Here is a 25,568-nt window from a genome sequence, read left to right as displayed (position 1 = left end):
ATATTTAGTAGACTACATCCTATTCTTGTCAGCTGCTATCAGCTGTATAGAGACATTTCCATTTCTAATAACAGCTTCCTTCCAAAAGGAAGGTCAGACATCCCTCTAATTAAATAGACTATTCCAATCTGATTGGTCCAAGTGTGCATACACAACACAAGTTTACAGCAGTTAGACCTACACTTTGAGATACAACTGTGTGCCACATTGATGGCCAAATATTAGCAATTATTGCAAACTTGCATTATTCAATAATATATTGTAATCATTTTTGGTGGATTTATATAAACACAAGGTAGGGATGATTTAAACATTTTTTTTAAATATGGTTATTAATAATATTTACATTCTTTTTCTCTAATATCTTGATATGAGAAAAAGATGCTTTATCCTGTGTGTCTGACAAATTAATTTGCATCAATACTTATGCACTGGTGCTTTTTTCACACTTTAGCAATTATTGCCAAAACAGAAGGTAATTTTTACTACTGCTGATATCATGATCTGTGAACTGAAAAGGTCTAAAAAAATGAAATAAATAGTTATCAAATACCATGTCTAAAAATAGACTACAAAGCTATTAAATGTACAATTGTTGTGAACCCCTACTGTTGGTGGTTAATTCAAGTAGGTCAAGTTATTGAAATAATCCAATTAGGTTTAAATTAAAAATGTAGGTGCTGCTATTAGAAGTGTTGTACCTAGAGTGATTGATAGAGATCACCATCAACAAAGTCATCAGAAATTGGTATGAAAATACAGATTATTGGGAAGATAAACGACATGGTCAAGAGACACTTGATAACCATCAATATGGAACCCAAGCTGACCCACTAAAACTTAATACTCTTTCCATTATTGAGGATACTGTACTTCTGTCATTTTTATGGTGAACTTTTTAAATTATTTTCCATGTAAAACGTATTTGTTGAATTAAATAAATTGCATTGAGAATATCGACCATTTATTCCAACCTGCTGAGCTAAATATGTTCGTAATACTGTAATCTTTCCAATTCTTAATTGACCTGAATATTACAAAACATTGACTTCTTTATAGGACCTAAGAAAATACTATGCATACAGATAGAAACCACCATATACCCCATTTACGCTTACGATTTGGCTCCTGGGTTGCTCTAGTATTGGGGTTAGATTTAATTGTTGTTCTCAATCTCAGTACATACAGTCTATTTGTATTACAGGAGATGGGTTTTTCCATTCCATATTTTGTGAGTAAAGAAAAGGCAAACAATTTACTGTATTATCATCACCTTCAAATCTCTTTATTTTTTAGTGAATAATTTATGAAAAGACCTACAGTAACAATATTATTATATTATGAATTATCAATTTGAATTATAATATCTAAGGATGCTGGCATGAAATTACTCTCAGACATTTTGTGTGAGTCATAATCTATTTTTAGCATTACATTACATATATTGATTTTAAACTGCTTGAGATTTGAACTTTGATTTGCATACAGCAGCTTCCTTCATTCATAAAGTTCACAATGATTAACTATTTAAAGCATGATTGATTTACAGCCTAATCAATTTACTTGTATAGATAAAAGGTTGTCTGTTGGTTATCATTGAAATTACATCACAGTATGTTTATTTAGCTATTACAAAACTCAATGGTTACACAATGAAGAAACTATAACACTGTACAGTATTTATTCAAAAAATGCCCCTTGTTATTCGAGTGAGCCAATTTTTTTTTCAAGGGAGGCATTTATTTTTTTGTGATGTCATTGTGGTATGGTAACATCAAATAAGTTCCTCATTACATGAAAAATATAACATAATATCATTACTCCATGATAATATCAAGAATATTGTTGGTGGATTGTAATGTTAGTATACAGTAGTTATGAGTATATGTGTCAAATTTTATAGACAAAAGATTAAATAAATATATACTGTAATAAATGCTTCAAAAATTGGATAACCATGATTTATGGAAGTTAAATCAGACTCCTAATTGGTACATACCACTCTACAAAAAACCAGAGTGCATTATATTTATGATATATTTGTTTTTGGTGTTGCAATCAGTTAATTCCTGCTTAACGATCAACAGTATTTATACACAGAATTTCTGTACATTAATTAATGGGAAAATGAGTTTACAAACCAAAACACTAGAACTTTTCACTCACTGATGGCAAGGTCATTGTTACAAATTATTCACCCACTCACAAGGTCATGGATAGGAAGTACATTTGACATTGCAAAGTGCTAGCTAGATCCTGTATTAGTCTCTTGTACTTTAATTGTATTAATGGAGATGATTGTATTATAATTATCAAATATAAAGATGTAAGTTGTGTGTTATTTGTTAGGTTATGACAGCAAGAATTCATGTGTGCAGTGACTAATATGGCCTGACACTAGTCTTAGAAAAATCTTCGAATTTTTTGGCAAAAAATGGTGGCCTAAACTAAACTTAACCAATTTTAAAACTGTAATAATTAAATTGAGCAGTAAAATGAACCTATTAAATTTAGAATTTTTAAGATAAGAAAAAATCAGATTTTTCCAATAAAGCAAGTAATGTTGGGATATCCATTTAGATCCTAATTTATATATTATTTTTAATTATTATTGGTTTAATTTCTTTCAGGTTGAAACATTGTTGACAACAGACAGTCAAGCATAATCTTTTCAAGATGTTCTGTTGTTTTGGAAGAGATACACCAGAAATCAAATATGATACAGAAAATGGAATGGCACTCCATCAATTGGAGAATGCAGAACCTATGCCATCAATGGAAGAACTCAATGCAAAGTTCATTGAACTTGTGGTTAGTTATTCCAGATCTTTTATATAATAATAATATGAAACTACTGTAGCATTTAACATTTAACAAATACCAAGGTGTTCACACGTACTGTGTTTAAATCTTTTTACACAGTCATGATGGCTAACTTTTTGTTTTTTTTGGCCATTTCTTGAAATACATGTATTGAAATATACTAATATAATTCTTAATTATTGTGGCACCAGCGCTTGATTTATAATTTCTGAGTTCAACTCTTTCCTGAAAGTCGCTCTGCTTTTAACCATTAAGTTTTGAATAATTTATACCGTTTAATTTCCAAATTTTTAAATCTGCTGTCAGTTTGCTGTTAGTTGCCTTTATAGTAATATTTAATACAGAGATTATGCTAGGCCTTGCATTCACAGATTATAGTATTATCTCTCGTTGGGATGGTGGTAGTAGGATTGGAATTTTAAGATGGTCTGTCATTCAATATTAAATTCCATTTTCATGTTTAGGAGGAGATTAATTCTCAAGGAAGTTAAGAATCTTTTTCTAAACATCTAAACAAGTTTAGACTCTTTTGATATTTTGTATCGAGTATATAGCAATAAAGGCAGCTCCCCAAGGAATAAATAATTATATTATGAATTTTTATTTTTTTTTATTTTATTTATTTATTTTTTCCACTCACTTATATATATATATCATTTACATTTACATAACATAACATATATTAAATGTGGGTGGATGGAAGTCACAGTAAGTTCACTGAACTTTAAGTCGTGACTCCCGTATGCCTAAGTATACTAACATTGCTACAGAGTAGACTAAAATATAAATATATAATAGTGAAAGTACATAAAATGAATGGATAGATAATTAAATGTAAAACATAAATGCTTGTTGACTAGACCTAAACATATCTAGCATTAAAAAAATGTCCGTATTTTAAACATGAATTGTTTGTCATCATTTTATTTAGGATGAGCTGGACTTATCCGCTCCTCACAGAGAAGCAATGTTTAACTTGCCACCAGAAAAGAAATGGCAAATTTACTGCAGTAAAAAGAAGGTAAGAACAATATAAAATATACACATACACATCAAAATACATAAAAATTTTCTGTCTGTTAAAAACATGTAGACAAAACATAATGGTGATAAATAGATTTCATTTTCTTTTCATTATATGTTCAACGCATGCGGCTAAGGGGTTGCGTCATCAACAAAGCGCCATAATATGTTAGTATCCGCAACCCTACATTTAAAACAAACAACATACAGTAGTACAATGATTAAAATATGAAAAACATTTAAACATGATTAATACATTAAAGAAGATAAAACATTTATACAAAATATTAAATTTAGTATTTAACAAGTATTGTGCAAGGATTTACTGTAGCAGTTGTCAAGACGTGATGGTGATGAGAGGAGGCCAATAGGCTCTTGTTTCTGAATCATATCCTAATCTGTATCCGTACACTGCAAATCCGTTTTTAAAACTAGGTTATTCTAAATTAAAATTATCACATGTCTATACTACACTTATTATATGAACAGAAAGTCATAATTGTATGTCATTACTGTAGCTTAATCAGATGTGGCTTGCTCTAAACTGGTGGTTTTTTAAAAGTTAATTAAATCTGGCTTTATCAGATACTGGTAAATGGTCTGACCTAATACACCATGTCTTTACACATAATTATGATCGTTATCCATAACATTTTTTATGTTATTTTTTATTTTATTAATTTTGGCAAACACATTTATACAAACAAAACAAGACAAAAAATAGCTAGATTGCGCCAAGGAGTGGCAAAAGAGGCCAATAGGTTCTGTCGCCAATTAGTCGTGCCACTCAAAAAAAAAAGCAAGTTGTTCTGGTCCATCGTAGCAGACTTGTCAGACCATGATCATGCCAGTTGGTGGCAGCTTTATGACCCGTGGTACCCTTAAAGGGAAATGAAAGTTATTTTCTTTGTTGTTAACATCTATGTACAATTCAGGCTGCAGCAGTGCAAGTTATAGATTATTCTCCTAGTACAACTACAACTCTATTCTGAACTGAGAAAAAACAATAGTGTTGTAAACCATAGCTCTAATGCAAGACTGACCTTGATTTTCATATGAAAAGTTAGATTCGACTTTTAAAGTTAAATTACAAACCAATCAAATTGATTCCTTCATACCAGAGTTTTTCTTTGATCGGTAACAAAAGCATTTTGCTCTGTACGATACAAAACTATAACTATGTAAGACTCGTATCCTAAATATTGTACTATACAGAAATTGAAAATTTATTTTTATTGTTTTTTAAATATTAATTTTGTCAAATAAAGAATAACCAAAAGGCTTGATTTAGCTAAGGATTGGCAAAATAGGCCACAAGCTTCTTCACAGATTAGTAGTGCCACCACAAATGTATTAAATGTACCTGTTGTTACACAGTCTCTAAATGAAAAAATTTTGATTCATTTTTCTGTAGAGCATTATATTGTTATTCTTGGGAGATTTAGCCAGTAACAACAACAAAGTGTATGCACCTGTGTATTTTGACAACATGGTTGCTTTGGCAACTATAAACAAGGATGCTATGCAAAGTGCTATTAGTATTAGTATTATTATATATTATTTAAAGTGTTGATGTTAACCATTTTTGCAATGTTGTCAAGGCTGTATATTGTATTGTATAAAAAAAACTTGTGAGTCAAGAAAGGATATGAGAGAGTTTAAAAAGAGATTTGGAAATAGTTGGATAAATTGAATCACAAATGTGTCAAATTTTATATCATAAAATTATGGAGGTGACAAAATTGGTCGGTTTCATATAAATGAATTATTGCGTTTACAAACGAGTTATGAATAACTGAATTGTGAAGGTTTTGCGATCTACTTCATTCTTTTGTAAAATTAATTTGGTTTCCTTCTGTTTGTACTGTAATGTGTGTGAAAGGCACTTTAGCTGATTGTGAATACTGTATTAGTTGTTTTGAAACAACCCAGGTCAGACTGAATGCCAAGGTCATGACATACACATTATGAAATATTAGGTGTTTTGGCAGTATTGTTTATTTATTACCTTCCTCCATTCTGATATTAGGTGTCTTATGGCATGTTTCTGAAGAAAAACACCAGAAGAATTGTGTTCTTGGAAACCACTTTGGGTAGTTTGTTTATAAACTAAGATCATATTGCAATTACCTACAGCAATTACTCAAAATAAAATCATTTCATCAGTCATTTCTTTCTTTTTTGGTTTTTTAATGATAATAATGTCATTTAATTTAATTTTATTCAAAATCAGAAATTGCATTACCGGTGATATAGGTGTAAAAAGGTAAAGGTGAGTCCCATGTTCATTCTGAACATAGGGGACTTCTAACGACTCATTCGGAATGAGCTGTTAGTGTTAGGAGATTATTGTTCTAAGCCTCGGCATTATGAGGTATGGCCAGTTCCTTTCCATCTCATCGATCTTAACCAACAAACCAGAACATGAGAATTAATTATCACCATTTCATGTTAAAAAAGTTTTAAATTGTCCTTAAATGGTTGGAATAATAATTGAGATAGTATAGTAGTAGTTTGTTTAATGACTTGTTAAATACAGAAAATGATAATGAATAAAGATTAGAGCTGATGGACTAATAATTGATTTGCTAATTATGAGGATTTTAAAGCTAATTCCATTTAATCTAGTCATGCATGAAGCGGGTAATTGCTAATAAATTAAACATTAATATGCACTATAGTACTGTAAACATTAATACAATCTCCATTACAGTTAGATTTTTAATATTTGAAACCATTTAAATTATAATTTTAAAATAAAATTGCGTACTCATGAATATCACCAGTCCATTACTTTTGTAATAAAAGTCTGTGTAAAGTTGACATGTCTTAATTCATGCCTGTTGTTAGTGTTAGCACTAGATATACCATACAGTGTAGAGATTATAGTGAACATAGAGATATTATAATATCTCTATGGATATACACAGCTAGTTGGCTACTGATTTGGTTATTTCATACCGGTAATTAAGTCTATTATGTCAATGTAAACAGTTGGTTAGAATAATGCCTTTGGTATAAACATAAACAAATTGTAAATCATGAAAATAAAAATTCTATAGACCAATGTTCATTCCCTTTTATTCATTTTCATTCATTCATTCAGTTTATTACAATTAATAAAATTATTAAGATCACAAACTATATTTAATGTAAAAATAATACTATATTATTCTATTGCGATAACTTTTTTCATCTTTAAACGGTTAAAAATGTGAAAAATAAGTAGATTCTAATAATTATAGCGGCCCGCTATAAATCCTAAAATGCATTGCGCGCGGATTGATATTTTGTTTTTCTTCTCTAAATCACCCACCTTTCAATCGATCGTGAGGCCAAAACAAATGGAAGACTCCTTTTCAGCGAAAATACCGGGTTTTCCCCAATTTGTATCAACGGAGTCTGGCAAAAATAGAAAGACAATTAATGCAGCAACTGTACAACGTCAGGCTAGGTATATAGCTAGCGTACAATGTTCATACGTTACCAATGTTTACCAGCTAGGACTACAAAACTGTTAGCATAGCTAGGCTAGGCCTAAAGACCGTCCATGAGAGGTCATTTCGCAGCGAGCTACTTAGGTATTGCATTGTTTCTCACTTTTTATCCTAATTTACCATAAAACGTACATTTAAGACAAGGAATGGCCTGGTTTAATGTTTTTAAAGTACTAATATATATGTATTATTTTCACAAAGTCACAAATTGTAGGGAAGGTGTCTTCAATAATATAACATTTCTGTACAAAAAAACCGCTACAAAATAAATTAAATCTTTAAATAAATTAAGTTAAGTAAGTAAATTAAAAGTAAGTAAGCTATAAGGATATATCCTCACAATTAGGTGGTTTGACGTTCAGGATTGTTTAATTGGTGAATGCTGTGAATTGGTGAATGTTGTGCCTTGAAAATCAACCTGTATTGTTCCCTTGCTTTACGTCCCAGACAAATTCAGTGCCATATTTTTCTTAGGACCTAGGGCTTGGCCTTAAGTATAGTATGTACTGTGTCTTACAAATAATAAATGTTTTGTATTCATGGATGGGATCGAACATTTTAAGTTGTTGAGTGATATACTTTGATTATTTAACTCATGAAACAATTATTCCACTCATAAAACATTCATTATTTGTATGATTTATTCTTTTTTTTATTATAAGAATTTAATAAATGTCTACCAAGGGTTCTGTGTAAAATTTGACCTGTGTGAACTTACATCACCAAGTTGAAGTGTTTTATTATTTCCACTTGTATCCAGTTACATTTAGTTATGATATTAATTCAAACCAGTCTGTCAACATTGATAATGAATCATTTTGCAGAGGAAGTAGTTATCAAATGCACTCTCCTGCAACGAACATGATAAATGATAGTGTCATCCTCGGATGGTTCATTATGGCTTAGGTGTACAATAATGTGAAGCTACGTGACAAACTACATATCCTGTTTTGATGAATACTATACATTTGTTACAACAACATTAAATCACAAAGCATGGACTGCTAATTAAATACATTTCATGATGTACCATGCCAACATATAACATATACACAATTAAACATACTTATAGGAAAAGTATCAGGAACATATCAGAAAAATTATTGGAAAGAAATATTGTATATTAAAAATGTTATCACAATTCTTGCAACAAATGTATACTTACAATTTGTATTATGTTTTTACAGGAACAAGATGATCCAAACTCAGCTTCATGGCCTGAACCCTACCTAGATAAATTAAGATCAATGACAACAGTAAGTTATGTGATCAATGTACACATTATTGAACCCACCCACCGCACCCTACCTAGATAAATTAAGATCAATGACAACAGTAAGTTATGTGATCAATGTACACATTATTGAACCCACCCATCGCATCATACCTAGATAAATTAAGATCAATGACAACAGTAAGTTATGTGATCAATGTACACATTATTGAACCCACCCATCGCATCATACCTAGATAAATTAAGATCAATGACAACAGTAAGTTATGTGATCAATGTACACATTATTGAACCCACCCATCGCATCATACCTAGATAAATTAAGATCAATGACAACAGTAAGTTATGTGATCAATGTACACATTATTGAACCCACCCAAGAACACCTTATTTTGCCAGATTGAAAACAGCAACTAAATGTTTTATAATTCTTTTCCTCTATAGATGGTGATGTTAAGTCATGGAGAAGAAGATATTGATTCAAGAACAAAAATGGTTGACAGCCTGAAAACTGCTTTAAGAACTCAACCAATGAGGTAGCGATAAAGTCAAAATTACTTTACAATTTATACTGCATTAACTAAATTTGTTACTGTTATTTATTTTTAATGTATGATTAAAAATGTAGAATTTATAAGGCACTACTGCAATAAACAATGTGTACCATATAATTACCCCCCCCCCCCAATAATAAATTGCATTAACAAACAAAGGATTACTGCAGAAACTGCAGTAGAATAATTTTGAGAAGAAAAACTTGCTAATATCAGCTTACCAACCTCCAAAGAGACAATTTAAACGATTGTCTTGTATGGGAGAGGTATTTATGTATGAAAGGTGTTGCATAGGGGGAGGCTAAATGTATGGTAGATAATTTATAGTGATAGCAAAATGTATTCTGCAACTGTCATCTTATTTTGTTATATCAATAGACAGAATATAAATAAATTGTTAATGAGTTTTTTTATATATATATTTATAAGTGCATATGCGTACCGTCATTTTTATAATTAGTAATTTAACCATATATTTTTTATATCTAATTGGTAAATTTGTTTTTGTCTTTATATTGATCAGTGCAATTTTGATTGTTATGTAAATCCCAAGCAATTAGTTTCTTTCTGTGATTTGTGGATATATTAAAATAAATAGAAATAGTAAAAAAAATAAACAATGTTTAAACATTATTCTTAACAGATTTGTGACCAGATTCATTGAGCTGGATGGCCTATCAGTGCTGTTAGATTTCCTACAGAAAATGGATTTTGAAGTTACTGAAAGCTCCATACATACCTCAGCCATTGGCTGTGTTAAAGCTCTTATGAATAATTCAGTAAGTTTTAAACATGAACCATGTGTGGTTTTGTTATCATAGGAAATATTTTTTATATATAACAGTATTTTAACCTAAAAGATTATTAAACAGCAAATGCTGAAATGTCTGAATTTTAAATTTAGTGTTAATTAAATTCCATAATAAAAATACAGTTTGATTGTTTTAGCAAATGCTCTGCTCATAAAGCTTTTAGAATATTTCGATCTAGACAAATGAATGTATGTGATAGATGTGTGTTTATTTACAAATACCTCTTGAGACATCCAAAGTCTTGTCAAAATATACAAATTGTCTGGTGTATCACTAAAACATTGATCATTTAAACACATTGTTTTAATAAGTAAGGGACTTCCTGATTGCTCTACTATTAGGCTTTGATTGGTTTGTGGGATTGCTTTCAACTTAGTTCAATTGTTTTAACTCGAACTTGTTTGTAGGAATTTCAAAACTTTAAAGACAATCTTAAACTGATTACCAGAACAAGAAAATGTGGGTCATATACATAGTTTGAACTGATAAGTTTTAAAACAAAAGACATACTGAGAATGACACAATTTTCTATACTCTTGATATATACTTTCATAACCATTTATTTTGCACAAGTTTTTCAAATACAGTCTATGTCCCCCAAGAGCATGTTGACAATCTCAACTTTGGAAATTATTTGGTACAATACAATTGTGTTAAAAATAAATTGAAAATTAAATGAAATTAAATATAAAACACAAATTTAAACTGAAAACCTTTCAATTTAACAAACGTTGCTAACCCATAAAATTGGCAAGGATATTCCCTTAATTCAACCATGTGCCAAATAAAGGTATGGTCCAACAAAATGAGGTTACTAGAGTTTATTCGTTGGGAAAGACTGATTCTACAAACATATAACCATACATGCAATTAAACAAATACAATTAGTTAAGTTTACCCTGTGTCACCTTAATAAGAATTTTCCCTGACCATGCTGTTATAACACGTCTTCCCTTCTCGTTTCTCAGGAAATGTCCCCACAATAGTGGTGTCCTCTGAATAGGGGTTGGCCTTGTTGTTATACAGTAACACAATAGTGGTTTCTTGAAATATCCCTTAAAGGGCGGTGTCCACTGAATAGGGGTTGGCCATGTAGTTATAACACGTCTTCCCTTTGTGGTTTTTCAGGAAATGTCCCCTCAATAGAGGCGTCCCCTGAATAGGGGTTGGATGTAGTGTTAAAAATTATTTACTGTTTGTCGTTTCACAGGAATGTATCCTCTCAAAAGTGGTTTCCAAAGGTTTCTGATACTGTGTTAAATTCATTGATGTCATCAATTACAAAAACAAATATTTGTAAATGTATTCTGTTTAAATTTTCTAGCTTGGTAGATCACATGTGTTAGCTCATCCAACCGGTATCAAGATTATTACACAAAGTTTAAGCACTGAGAATATTAAGACTAAAATAGCAGTGATGGAGATGCTGGGAGGCATGTGCCTTGTACCAGGAGGACAAAAGAAAGTTCTAGAAGCAATGACACATTTTCAAAAGTATGCCTGTGAAAGAACACGATTTCAGGTAAACTATAAACAAATATGCTCGTTTATATAATTCACATATCAAATATATATTATTTTCTTTTAGGTGTTTTATACAAACCAGTGAATAAAATCTATAAAGTCAAACCTGAAACATATTTTCATGCAAGCAGTTTCAGTCCATTGAATACATATTATCAGCATCAACATAATATTATTGTGATTATTCATCAATTTTAGTATTAATATTGGTCATAGCCCTGATATTCTCCAGTATGTTACAGTACTCCTCACCTCTGTTCTAGAGGAAGCCCTTCTGCCCTTAAAAGTCATGCCATGATTGTTTCCCCATAACTTTAGAATGATTTTGAGTAGAAGACAGTTATCGTAATTTAAGTTACATAAAAGTTAAAATGGCTAGTTTTAGCTAACATGAATATTTTGCCAGATGAATGTATTATGTTCTTCTATCCATGATATCTTGCACAGTTATGTACATGTTTTGTTTTAAATATAGCTGTTTCCAGGCACATCAGTTGAACAATAAAATAAATAATATATTTTTACTCCCCAGACCTTAGTGAATGATCTTGATAGGAGCACAGGGCGGTATCGTGAGGAAGTTAATCTTAAAACTTCCATCATGTCATTCATTAATGCTATCATTCGATACAGAACAGGAGAGGTAAGGCCTTTGTTGAAATTATAAATGAAATAAATATTCTGAATATAAATATAAAACCGTTAACATTTGTCTTCTACATTGTAAAGAATTCTTTAAAAGCCTGCAACACATCCAACAAGAGCATGTGGCACAGTGTCTTGGACGTTGGACTACTGATCGCGAGATCAGGAGTTCAACGTTCGTTCCATTGCTTGTTTCTTTAGGCAAAACACTTTACTTTTGTTTGCCTCTCTCCACCCAACTGTACAAATGGGTAACTGATAACACTACTGCACTAAGGTTGCATTATGGGAATATGTTTCCATTTTTGTTTGATCAAAAAATAACCAGGGTAAAATTGTGAAACCCTTAGAGGCTTTGGGCATGAAGCACTATAATAAGAATGACCTATTATTATACACCCAACTCAGCTTAAACTAACACCAAGTTGTAATGAGGATTGCAATACATTGGATATGTGTACATGTACAACATACAATCTTTTAGAGAGAATTTTGTTTTTGTTGAGAAAAAAATATGTAATAATAGAGAAAGTGATTTATATTGACTATCAACCTTGTCCTTTATTAATTTCAATAATTTATTTTTACTGTATCAATTATTTTCATATTTAAAAGCTAAAATTGGAATATTGTGCTGTACTAGTGAAACTGTATTTTAAGCAACGTTGTCATAGATAACAGACTTGAAGATACCGTAAAACCTGAAATGATGTTTTATTTATATCAACTTCAAGACCCACCACCCCCCCCCCCCAAACTATTATTAGTATCTCGCATAAATGTTGTTTATGTAAATAATATTGTTACATATTTTATTCTTTCAGGACAACCTCGAGTTCAGAATTCATCTTCGTTATGAATTTTTAATGCTTGGTATTCAACCGATCATTGATAAATTAAAAACGCATGATAATGCAACATTAGACAGGTAGGTCACTTTGGGTCATTATATATGTTTCAAAAAAGTAAGAAAACATATAAAACTTGTAATAATTATCAATATTGTTTTCAATTTTGTAAATACAATTACATCTATCATGTATTTACAAGATAACTCATACCTTTGTATTTATAACTATCATACATTTTAAATTTAAAATACCAAATGGTGAGAGGAAAACAGTAGCTCTTCCTAGTAATTCAAACTGTGTGACTAATTATAATCAATTTGACTTTTACTTTTTTTGTAGACATTTGGATATCTTTGATCTTGTTCGGAATGAAGATGAGCGTGAATTGGCCAAGAGATATGAAATGGTAAGCATAACTTTAAAAATCATTATTTTTACATTGCTACCTATTTCATACATTCATTTAAAGTTAAGTTTGTCAGTGCTTAGGATAATTAAATACACAATTAAGCCTATCTAGCCCCGCCTTAGAGATTGCTAGCAGCGCCAGCCTGTCAAATCATGCATTTTTTAGATCTATAAATAAAATATTCGGAAGTAATGTTTTGGTTGAAAATGAAGTATGTCTAAGGTCTAATAAACCATTAAATTAAAGGCCGTAAATTAAACGCTTGTGTTGTTGCCAAGTAATAAGGGATATTGTGAGAATGCGATACCAGAAAGCTAAACACTGAGTTGACTCTATATACAGTAAAAAAAAAACTAAATAAAATTAATTAAAGACTTAATATACTTCTATAAAGCAATAAAATATTTTCTTGTTATTTAGTAGAATTATTACCATTTTGTAATTGTTATTATATAACACTTTTAGATCCATATTGACTCAAGGAATGCTAATACTATGTTTGAAGTTATTACTCGCAAGATCTCACACACACAGGCTTATCCACACCTTATGTCCATACTAGAACACTTCTTACTCCTTCCAAGTAAGTATATTTTATTCAAACTTAACTTAAAGGAGATATAAATAGTTTAGTCGAGTTTCTTGTGGTTGTATAAATCAATTTTTTTCTGGAAATCAATGCAACTAACCAATGCTGACAAGTTGCTTCTCACTTAAGTGGATTTTTAAAGTTTTTTTCAAATACCAATATTAGAATCCAAAAATTATTCATGATCTCTCTAAATTGAATTGACTGTCTATTCTCCCCTTGCAAAATCTGTCTATTCTCCCCTTTAAATGATCTAACTATTCTTCCCTTGCATGATCTGTCTATTTTCCCCTTGCATGATACATCTATTCTTCCCTTGCATAGCATGATATGTCTATTTTTCCTTTGCATAATCTGTCTATTCTCCCATTAAATGATATGTCTATTCTTCCTTTGCATAATCTGTCTATTCTCCCATTAAATGATATGTCTATTCTTCCCTTGCATGATATGTCTATTCTTCCTTTGCATAATCTGTCTATTCTCCCATTAAATGATATGTCTATTCTTCCCTTGCATGATATGTCTATTCTACATATGTTATGTATGTATTCTACCTTGTATGATCTGTCTATTATCCATTATAAACTTTTTTAAACCGTTTATTTCAGATGGCTCAGTGTCACAGAGTGCGCATATGTGGGCATTAGTAGACATGCTCATTCAACAGATTGTCCTCCAACATGAAGATGGCCATGACCCTGATGTATCTGTCGTAGATTTTAACTTTAAAACAATTATAGAAAAAGTTATTAATCAAGATGTTGTGCGTAAAAAACAGGCGAAAGAAATGCAGCAAAGTAAGTTATATCTATAAAAATGATTGGGGTTTTCAGCACAAATCAGAAATCGGAAACGACACTATTGAAAGAGTTGATTCTTTTTAAGTATTTAGGTATCATTTTTTATCCTCAACTAAATTGGAAGGAACATATAGACAAAATATCTTGTAAAATAGCTAAACGTATCGGTGTGATTCGTCGTATTAAGATGTATCTTCCTATGTATACTTTAAAAATGTTAGCAAATGCTTTAATTATTCCATTATTTGATTATTGTTGCTGTGTTTGGTCCAATTGTAACATAAGTTTTTCAGATTCTCTTCAGGTTTTATTCAACAGATTAGGTAGAATATTGTTATCTGTAGACATGTATACCCCTATTAATGATATCTTAAGTACTCTTGAGTGAGTAGACCTACAGAAAAATGGAATGAAAATATTCTTATAAAGCTATTTAAATGTTTAAAAGAAATAGCTCCAAGATACTTATATTATTTCAATTTACTGTAGATAACCATAATAAATGCACTCGCTTTCAAAGTAATAAGGATTTATCTATTCCGTTATGGAATAACTCTCAGAGTAAAAGAACTTTTGTTTATAGATCAACAAAACTATGGAATTCTCTACCAAATAACATAAAATCAGAACTGTCTTGGCAACTTATAAATCTTCACGATAGAAAACATATATGTATTAACCTTTTTGCCTTCACAATTGTAAATAGTTTTACATCTGTTTTCTTTCTTTTTGTTTTTCTTTTATATTTTATTTTTGTTGTTAATATGTTTACTGAACCACTTTGGAAATCAGTACATTTGTATTGAAAGTGTATTTCAGTTTAAAGAAAGAACAAACAAACAAACAAACAATCAAAATTGATTTTAACACCATATATAGTGGTTTTTAGGTAACAATGGTTGTCTGGGTATTGAAGTTATAGCATATTAGAATAGCACTGGTAGCATAAAAGTCAAATTGTAATCCACAGAGAAAAATATGACACAAAGCAATCTTTAAAACGGAAGTTTCGTAATTCAGAACACTTTTTACATACAGACACAAAATATACACTGTTTGCTAAAATGCTGTAACACCATCAATGTGAAGAAGGCCTTATATTATAGTAATAAAATTAATTGTGAGAAACTTTATGAATAACCTCACTAACCTTCAGACAAACAATATAATTTATGCAAACAATTTGAGAGTCATGCTGAGAAATTTTAATTACACATCATCAAGTAATGGCTAAAAAATGGTTGTTTATCATAACAGCAGGACTTTTTGCAATTGAAAGATATCCAGGCTTAGCCTTAAGCCTGTCTAAATCCATTGCTGTTTTTTGTGATCTGCCATTTACCAACCATAGCTGAGGATATACACATTGTACAGTACAACCCCTCCTTTAGACACAAATAAGGGAAATATACTGCATGTTTTAATTTCCTATTCAGGAGAAAGTTCACCAGTAAGGTGAACACATTTTTGTCTTGAAGGTGTCCTCTTAATAGAGGTTCTGCTGTTTATGAAACAAATTTCCAGAATGAAATCAAGTGATGAGTATAAAGGCATACAGTAGAACCCCTATTATAGGGATGCCTTCAAGATCTAATAAAGTGTCCCCATAATAGAGGTGTACTCTCCCAAAGAAACGTATTTTTACACTTGATTGATTTTCTATGTTTTCTTGTTTCAGAATGTGATGAGTTTCAAAGCCAACTTGATAGAAAAGATCGGGAGTTGGAAGCAACAACAGTTGAGAGGGTAATGCTTGTTTGTTTTCTTCACAATAAGATAATAATAATATGTAATATGTTGAATTAACAACCTTTGACTTGACATATGTAGCATTATGAAAACAGAAGGTTTGACGTGGATGTGAAAATGTGAAAAACCTGGAATTATTGTATTTAACGCATTAGTGTTTCTCATTACGCCAAATTATAATTTTGTAGTTTGTAGATTATTTTGTGTTTATCTCCGTTTAAATTGAACTGAATTTTCATATTAATTATGGACATTCCGTATTCTTGAGAACCCTTTGTAGATTACATTTAAAAAATGTTAAATTTTTATTTTATCTGCAAGTATCTTGATGAACACAAGAATATGATATCTGTTATATAAATGCTTTAATTTTAGGACGATGCGATGAGTGCATTAAAATCAATGCAACAACAGTTGTACGAGACTAAATCAGAGCTTGAAAGGACCAAATATGAATATGAACAGAGATTACAAAGTATTCAAACTGAGGTATTTAATCTTTTTCATTGTTGCTATTACTGTGTGTTCATTTCAGCATCGAAATAAAAATACTGTTTAATCTCCCACAAAACTGAACATTCTCATGATTTTTTTAACTGAATGTTTAAAAATAATTAAGGACCTTAAGAAAATGTCTAGTTTTATCAATATGTTGATATAAAGTTTGCCGTACACCACGTATGTAGTTCTCAAAACAACTGCTGAGTTTCAGAACGATGAAACACTCAACATGTCTTTTCATAAACCACATACGTGGAAAACTTTATAACACCAACATGTTTCACTAAACTATTGAATTAATTAAAAAGTTGTATGATGGATGGAAGAATTGTATTTAAATGTAAGTTATTCTTTGCCTAAATGCCAATTACACAGATGAGCTCTAGTAGTAAAAAGAAAAGCGTGTAGCTTATTCCATGTAAAATCTGTATCTATTTGTATCCACTCGACCGCCTATTTTCTGTTTAACGTTTACTGTTACCGTTTGTCTATATAAATTGGCCTTAAGTGTGATTTCGCCAATGGAAACTGCAAAGATATTCAAGTAGTTTTTGCTTTGTTAATTTGGGAAATATTCAAAGCAAAATGTGTTTAAATGTTGGCCAATATGTACAAGATAACAACCAGTTATGATGGATAATGATTCTATTCCTTTCTGTGATTTATTACAATTGAGCTATGCTTCCAATATGATTGGTGCTCCAACATATTATAAGATACTGCACAATAAATCTTTGTCTTAATGAAGCATCTATGTTTATTAAATGCACATTAGGACATTCTTGCACCTTCTTTATGTAATCTTCCTTTCTGTGTTTTAAAATAACTTTAAGAAATATCCCCTCCTTCAAGCTTAGTTGATAACACTTTCCACCACATTCCATAGGATGGCAAACCCTTCAAACTATCTTATGTTCACGTAAGTATTGAAAATCCTCATTCAAAACAAGGGTTTTTTTTCGTCTTCACATCCAAATTTTTGTTTACAACATCAATTTTATGTTTTTAGCATAGATTATATTGAGATTTTAAATCATTTTAGATTAAATTAATAATTAATACTAACTCCTTTTTACCTTTTCTTAACTAAGAACAACAACTTTACTACTCATGGCCATAATTCAGATAGGTTAAATGGAATATCACCATAGTGCAAGTCTAGAAAAATGTCATATGTTAAACCATTTCAAATTTTGTCATTTTAACCATTTAATAACAAATAATGTTTTCTACATTGATGGTACTCTGCCTTGAATTGTAAAGGCCAGCTTGGATATTCCTGGACTCTCTTTCCCAAACATGGTTTCTTGTGTTGGGATGAATTTTTATTGAGATATATTGTATGTTTCATACCAAAAATGATGTCTTTTTCTGAGTTTTTATTCAAATGCACATTTCATGTGTACCATGGATATTTGTCAGATTTATATTCGTATTAAAAATACTGGCAAATCACAAGTTTTACCAGCATAAAGTTGTGACTAGTCGGGAGAGTTCACAATTTTCAGATTCACTAAAATAGTATTTCTTGCAATTAAATTCTTAATAATAATAATAAGATTTATTGAGCGCACATATCCACAAAGTGCTCAAGGCGCTTGTGAAAACCATGAGAAATGCAACCATGAAACTAAAAACAACAAAAAATGTTGCATTCTTTAGTAATTCTTAATATATACAGGAATCTCTTTGAAGTTAGTGTACAACACATTTCGTGGTGATTTCTTGATGTTGCATAAACCATGTGTCATGTGCTACTGAGGTTTCATAACATCTGATTAGTGGCAATGTCTTGTTCCAATGCTAATCCGCGACCTAGTTAAGACATAATAATATGTACGCCACATACATAACGATAACTTGACACCAGGAATCTGAACATAGTGTTAGTTTGTTATTCATCCTTTGTTTTGTGATAAATTGTAGATTAGTTTAGCAGTTGTATTTTTTTGTGGACAGATAAATATTTAATCATTTTTGTTTTTGAAAGGCAAAAAGTGAAAAAAGGATATTTCTGGATTTAGAAAGATTTTCAAAAAGATTTCAAAGCCTTTTGGGGACTAAGCATTAGTGTCTGCTGGCCAATTAGATAGTATTTTTTTATACTCTTAATTTAATTGCCTTATAACATTTTGTACTCAATAGACAATCTGTGTTTAGGTTATGTATTTGTGTTGTTTTCTTGGTGATACCCAGCTAGCATCAATCATGTTGATATAACATGATAACGATTTTTTGAGCTGACCTATAGTTATGCAATGCGGCTTATATTTTTATTTAAATGCTTTTTTGTTATGGATCTCTATTCTTAATACTTTTTCAACTTCACCATTTTTACCACACAAATAACACGTTTTATATCTTATGGTTTACACATTAATCTACTAAATTCATTTAAAATTTTCTAACATATTCTATGTTTCATCGATTGTTATTAGAACAACTCTCTTTTTTAAATAGCACAATAGTACAGTAGTTGGTAAAACTTTAGTCACTACCTTTTCATTTGCTATTTTCAATTTAAAATGTCTACAATTGAATACAAAATAAGTTTTTAAAGAGTACTCACATTTATGATAACACCAGTTATTTCTGATAACAGTAAAGCATTATGGAATATATTCTTTAAAATTACAAGATATGAAACTAAAATTTAGTCATTTTCACAATGAAGAAAATGGTTGCTATACCAAAATATTAGTTAATTTTGCCTTTTTGTAATATGCTAGTATGCTGGAAAAAGGGCAATGGTACAATTTGTTTATACCAAGATATAGAAAATCCAGTTTATTGTAGTTTAATTGATCAATTTAATTTATAAGACGGTGGAACAAAGTAATTACATAGCCATAACTTTGACAAGGGCATATGGTTTTGGTGGTAGAATGAGTCTTCTCAGATAAGGACTACCAGTGTACACAGCTAGCTCATTGGCATATTAAAGAACCTAGTACATCTTTCGAGTAGAGGTGTTACCCTGGTGTACTAGTACATCACAACCACTGATCATAACTGAGCCCTCTGGGAGACCTGTCTTTGACTGAAGAGGTCGGCCTGTATATGTAAATAATAACAAACAAACATGCTTTCAGAGTTAGTTGATGATCTTTCACTAGACATCACCAAACAAGTTTTAATTGTTGTTTTTTGGTTTTATTTTAGGCTGATAGAGAAAAAGGAGAAAGGCAAAGATTGGAACATTTAGTAAAAGATGTATCAAGTATGTCACCAAGCCTATCAGATGAGCAGAAACTAAGCAACACTCCCAGTTCATCTGCACCGGGGCCGCCACCACCACCTGGTGGAGCACCACCGCCACCACCTCCACCAGGTCCACCTCCACCACCAGGAATGGGTGGAGCGCCCCCTCCACCGCCACCATTCCCTGGTGCACCACCCCCACCCGGTGCACCACCCCCGCCAGGCTTTGGCAGACCTGGATTTGCGACCGTGCCAGGAAAAACAAAAAACATTCCAAAACCATCACAGCCACTTAAGTCTTTCAACTGGTCTAAAATACCTGATATGAAACTTGTTGGAACTGTATGGCAAGACCTGGATGAAATGAAGGTATTTTATTTATTTGATAACATTTTTGTTTTTTTGGCTTTCTTCTGTGGTATTTTTCTATAATTTTTTACAAGTAATACAATTCAGCATTTTATGCTGCAAATGTATTTGTTATGGATAATGTTGTTGCAATATGGCAATATTTGAGAGAAGATATTAGTTATATTTATAATTTAATCAATAAATCATTATTTAGAAATGTGTTTGTTGAAACTATTTGATAATAAAATAAAGCTAATATAATTATATTAATAAAGGTTGTCTAGTAAATTAAGATATGACTTCTATTATTAACTCATTGGATGATCATCAAACACCTGGTGAAAAGGTTTTAATTGTTCTTGAAGCACAATTCAAAATAATAAACAAATTCATGTTTTGATAGGTTATAAAAGTAATGGATTTGGAGGAATTTGATAAAACGTTTTCAGCGTACCAGAAACCACGAACTGAAGAAGATGATCCAGGCTACGGTAGCTTCCGGGCACCCAAACCCAAGGAACTGTCTGTGATTGATGGCAGAAGGGCACAAAATTTAGCCATCTTATTATCAAGAATAAAACTCACAAATAAAGAGTTAACAAAAGCTATATTGGAAATGGACAAAGGAGAGGATATTCCTAAAGATATGTTGGAACAGGTATTGTAATATGTTTGTTTAGAAGTTCTATATTGAAAGTTAATACAGAATTTGAACAAAAAAAATAATAAAATAAGCCATTCAAAGGGTATTTGGTCTAGTGGTTATGACGCTCGCCTTGTCAGTGATAGGTTGCATGTTTAAGTCCTTTCGGAGCCTTCGGAGGCATTTTATCACACGGTCAATTTATGGGACTACAGTATATCCATTGTGAGCTATGCTATGCAGAACCATTGTTATGTTACACAGTGTCTCAAACACTTTATTACTGTTTAATATGAATTCACAGTGTTAATGGCACATTTGATTTGTTATAATTATAGTAATGTACTGCCAACAATCGTGTTTTACCATTGAGTATTGAAATATAAAGATAAGGTGCATCATTTTTCTTTTGATTGTGATTTGATTGTACTGCATACATTTTCACCTGGCAGCAAATGAGAGAATACATATATACAATTATTTTTTATCTTTTGAACAATTTGTTATAGTTATTGAAATACACTCCAACTCCAGAGGAAGTGAGTATGTTAAAAGAACATGAGAAAGACCAAGACAACATGGCCAGAGCTGACAAGTTTTTACTTGACATGAGCAGGTATGCCACCAAACTTCTTCCAACATTGTAGTACTTGTCAATATACCCAAAGGTTTTGTTAGATCGTATAAAACAGTCGACACCAATATAAAAAATATTGACTTTTCACATAACTATTAATATTTAACTCTAACCAATTATCTCCCCGACGCAAAGCTATTTCGCTGCAGTTATTACCATCTTATTGTTGCTATACCTGCTGCTTCCTTGGAATCAAATCGGACCCTAGCCATCAGCACAAGCGCTGTGGTCTAGAGGTAGAATGCCAGGCTAGGGATCTAAATGTCATGGGTTCAAGTTCTTCCTGAGAAATTACCAAGTATAAATTACATCTGAGTAGAGAAAAACAACTCACCAATTTATAATTTCTCCTTTTTTTTGGTATTTTATTGATATATAGTTAATTAGTTCTTCAGGTCAAAAGATTTATTTTTTTATTTTTTTGTAGAATTGTGCACTACGAGCAGAGATTAAAATCTCTATATTGTAAGAAGAAATTTCAAGAAAGAATGAATGATGTGAAACCTAAAGTTGAAGGTAATTGCAAAATTTGATGATTTTAGTTTCAGTAACAATGACATTTCTAACAATTTAATACTACCTAACCCTCTTAATGCCAGTTTAGAGACTAGTTACTCTATTATAAGTCATAATTATTAAACAGGATTTCGTATTAAGTAATAAGTTAATAAGAGTATGTGGCGTAGTGTGTTGGACGCTGGACTACTGATCAGGAGTTTAAGTCCAACTCTCGTCACATTACTTTTGTCAAGACACTTACGTTTTCCTCTCTCCACCCAGGTGTACAATTGCAAGTACCTGGTAAGGCCAAAACACAGCTAAGGCTGGGAGTATGTTTCTGTTTTTGTATATTCTCTGTTTTCAATGCAATTGTCTTGCTTTTTATTTTGGCAGCGGTTTTAAAAGCATCAAAGCAGGTTATCAACAGTAAAAAGTTGAGACGTTTACTGGAGATAGTGTTAGCATATGGTAACTACATGAACAAAGGGTCAAGGGGCAATGCATCAGGATTTAAATTATCTAGTTTAAACAAGATTGTTGATACAAAATCAAGTATGAACAAGAACATGACCTTATTACACTACCTGCTACAAATGGTTGAAATTAAGGTAACTATTTGTGATTTTGTTAAGGTGGAAAACGCAATTGATATACAATCAAATCTGCCTAAAGGCCAATTTACACGAGCGGTGACGGAAAGCGGAAAATGGTAGCTGAAAACAAAAATATAGAATTTATGTTATTTCTTATGACCATTTACACAAAACGCAGAGCGGATGTGCAATTGAGCGGAAACATGATCAGGATTTATACAGATTCTATGTGGACATGCACATGGTTTTCCGCTTACCATAACCGTTCGTCTTGGTAAATTTGTCAAACCCAATGTGCCTGGCATAAAACATTTGAGTTATGCAAATTTCAACTATTAAACTTTTTTTTTTTAATGAAAACCGTGTCGATATAAAACAATAGCTCTGTCTCAAACTCTGCATATTTGACACATCTTGCTTTCCTACACCGTCAGATTTGAGCCAATGTTGATGAGAGAAACAATAAAGTCTGAAAAATATAATGCAACTTTTTCAAATATCTCTTTGAAATGAAATTCTAAGATATGGTAACACTTTAAACAACTGGGAAAGTTGCATTTACAATCCATATTAATTCTTAATATTATTTTTACTACACTGTATTTGCAATTTTGTTGCAGTTTCCTGATGTGTACAGATTAGATGAAGAAATTCCAGATATTCTTATTGCTTGTAAAGTCAAGTGAGTGAAATAGAATCTGTTTTAATCTTAACATTTATATGAATTATAATATTACCTTATATAACTGGGTATAATCCACACCCAATTTTAGCCTACATTTAGACTCAATACCATCTTATCTATGGAAATCCAATGTGTTAATGCAGTTTTTCCAGCAAATCTTGTTGGACATGGTACTTTATGTGAACATGATTCATGGTTAAAACTTTTCATTACATTCATATTCTTTGTTCTCATATTCTCTTTACAAATATTATTGTTGTTTAGTATGGGTGAGTTGGAAGGTGAAATCAAACAAATAGGAACTGGACTACAACAAGTTAATAATGTAAGTGCTGTAATGTATATATTGAATGTTTCTCCTATGCAGATCATACATACATAAGGCATAAAAAATGGTGAGAAATTCTTTACAAATTGTGATCTGTGCCTAAAATAGACACAATTATATATGATGACATGATAACCTTGTCTCCGCTAGATTGATTAAAGTGTCAAAAGCAAAGCTTAATAACAACAGGGTTTAGTAGTTGACACAAACATCTTTTCCTCAGCTATTGCCCAATATAGAGAGTCTTTTATAGCGATATTTTTTGCTTTTTGACAATCCGCCAGGATAGTGTTCTGCGCTTTTTCTCTGCTTGTTGTTGTTCTATGTAATATATGCTTTTTGTATTGTTTTTGTATTATTTTTTCTGGATAATAAATGAATATGAATATGAATATGAATATGAATATATAGTAATTGTAAGTAACCTATTTTGTATCTGTTGTAAAGGAATTGGAATTCCAGAGAGGCAGGAATTCAGAACGAGGAGACAAGTTTGTTCCTGCAATGAGTGACTTCATAACACTAGCCACAATCAATTTTGACAAGCTAGAGACACAAATGTCACAGGCAAAAACCAAGGTAAAACATTTTAAAATAATATTAATTTCCATTTTTGTATGCTTCTCCTCTTAGAGTCACATCATGTCAGTGCTGCGAATTTCAGCACCTACAACAACTGACAGAAGGCAATTGTATTTATTTAATATGAGGCCATGATCTCCTTTTATTTACAAAATCTCATTTCTTTTTACTTGTTTCCGGAGCTCAGCATTTGCTGGATCCAGAGTCAAGGCTAGACTATGCCTATAAGCCCCTCTTGAAAATAACATCAGATCTACTGTTTGATTTCTTACTTGGACAAACTTCAACCATTTTGCAGACACGCTTACTTTTTGTTTTCTCTTGGCCTTTTACATACTGTTTCCAAAATTAATTTTTTTGGGAAATTTAGGTTTTTTTTCATGGTAACCCTTCCTCATCGGGATAAATATTCTTCGCAATGTCTCATCAATGTCTTCATCTTCATGTTTAATAATAAAACCCCTTGTCATTTTATTGGTTATCTCGTATATATGCCCCTCGTATACTATTCTATGTTCAATTTTAAAAAAGATTGTTGATGCTGGTCAATAACCTGTAGCATGTGCTGTTGATCTTCTACTCTGCAGCCAAAATCTGAATGCCACTTTTTTTTGACAATTGAGCGTTTTTAGAACAGATGTGTTTTGTGTTTCTTGAATGACGAGAATCTCTTCATTTCCATCCAGACTGTTCTATTTAACTCTCTCTGCTTTAATGAATACCAATCGATAATATTGTTATTTTAACTAGTTTTCTGAGGTTGTTGTAATGTTTGGTGAAGACCCAAGTACATCTCAACCTGAAAGCTTTTTTGGAACTTTTGCTGCATTCTTACAAGCATTTAATGATGCAAAAACAGACAATGTCAAATTCAAGAAGAAGCGAGAGGAGGAACAAAAGAGGGCTCAATTAGAAGTTGAGGTAAATGACATTAATTAAGTTCATGTTTTATATTTAGGCAATGTTTTATATTTACCTTACCTAACAATCCAACATTATTGGCATGGGGTTTCGAGGCCGACTAGCTCCTAGT

The 25,568-nt window shown here is 31.4% G+C and overlaps 1 protein-coding gene across 4 annotated transcripts in view; it reads left to right on the top strand.

Annotated features, from left to right (window-relative positions):
• The window catches only part of LOC140061017 (disheveled-associated activator of morphogenesis 1-like), a 44,669-nt gene that overhangs the window by 16,333 nt on the left and 2,768 nt on the right, over positions 1-25,568 (top strand). For 2 of the 4 annotated variants that reach the window (XM_072107415.1, XM_072107416.1), the window contains exons 2-23: positions 2,631-2,811; positions 3,755-3,844; positions 8,531-8,599; positions 9,022-9,113; positions 9,775-9,910; positions 11,268-11,465; positions 12,000-12,110; positions 12,937-13,040; positions 13,303-13,369; positions 13,838-13,955; positions 14,573-14,761; positions 16,443-16,510; positions 16,889-17,002; positions 20,177-20,584; positions 20,970-21,224; positions 21,719-21,825; positions 22,274-22,362; positions 22,741-22,955; positions 23,561-23,622; positions 23,890-23,950; positions 24,401-24,532; positions 25,286-25,456. In XM_072107415.1, the coding sequence (XP_071963516.1) occupies positions 2,677-2,811; positions 3,755-3,844; positions 8,531-8,599; positions 9,022-9,113; positions 9,775-9,910; positions 11,268-11,465; positions 12,000-12,110; positions 12,937-13,040; positions 13,303-13,369; positions 13,838-13,955; positions 14,573-14,761; positions 16,443-16,510; positions 16,889-17,002; positions 20,177-20,584; positions 20,970-21,224; positions 21,719-21,825; positions 22,274-22,362; positions 22,741-22,955; positions 23,561-23,622; positions 23,890-23,950; positions 24,401-24,532; positions 25,286-25,456 (2,991 nt within the window). In that variant the 5' untranslated portion in view covers positions 2,631-2,676. The other 2 variants (XM_072107417.1, XM_072107418.1) reach the window with 2 other exon arrangements.

The sequence above is a fragment of the Antedon mediterranea genome, chromosome 10 (assembly GCF_964355755.1).
Source record: "Antedon mediterranea chromosome 10, ecAntMedi1.1, whole genome shotgun sequence".
NCBI lineage: Eukaryota > Metazoa > Echinodermata > Crinoidea > Comatulida > Antedonidae > Antedon > Antedon mediterranea.
The sequence above is the reverse complement of the archived record's forward strand: the minus strand, read 5'-3'. Positions and strand labels throughout refer to the sequence as shown.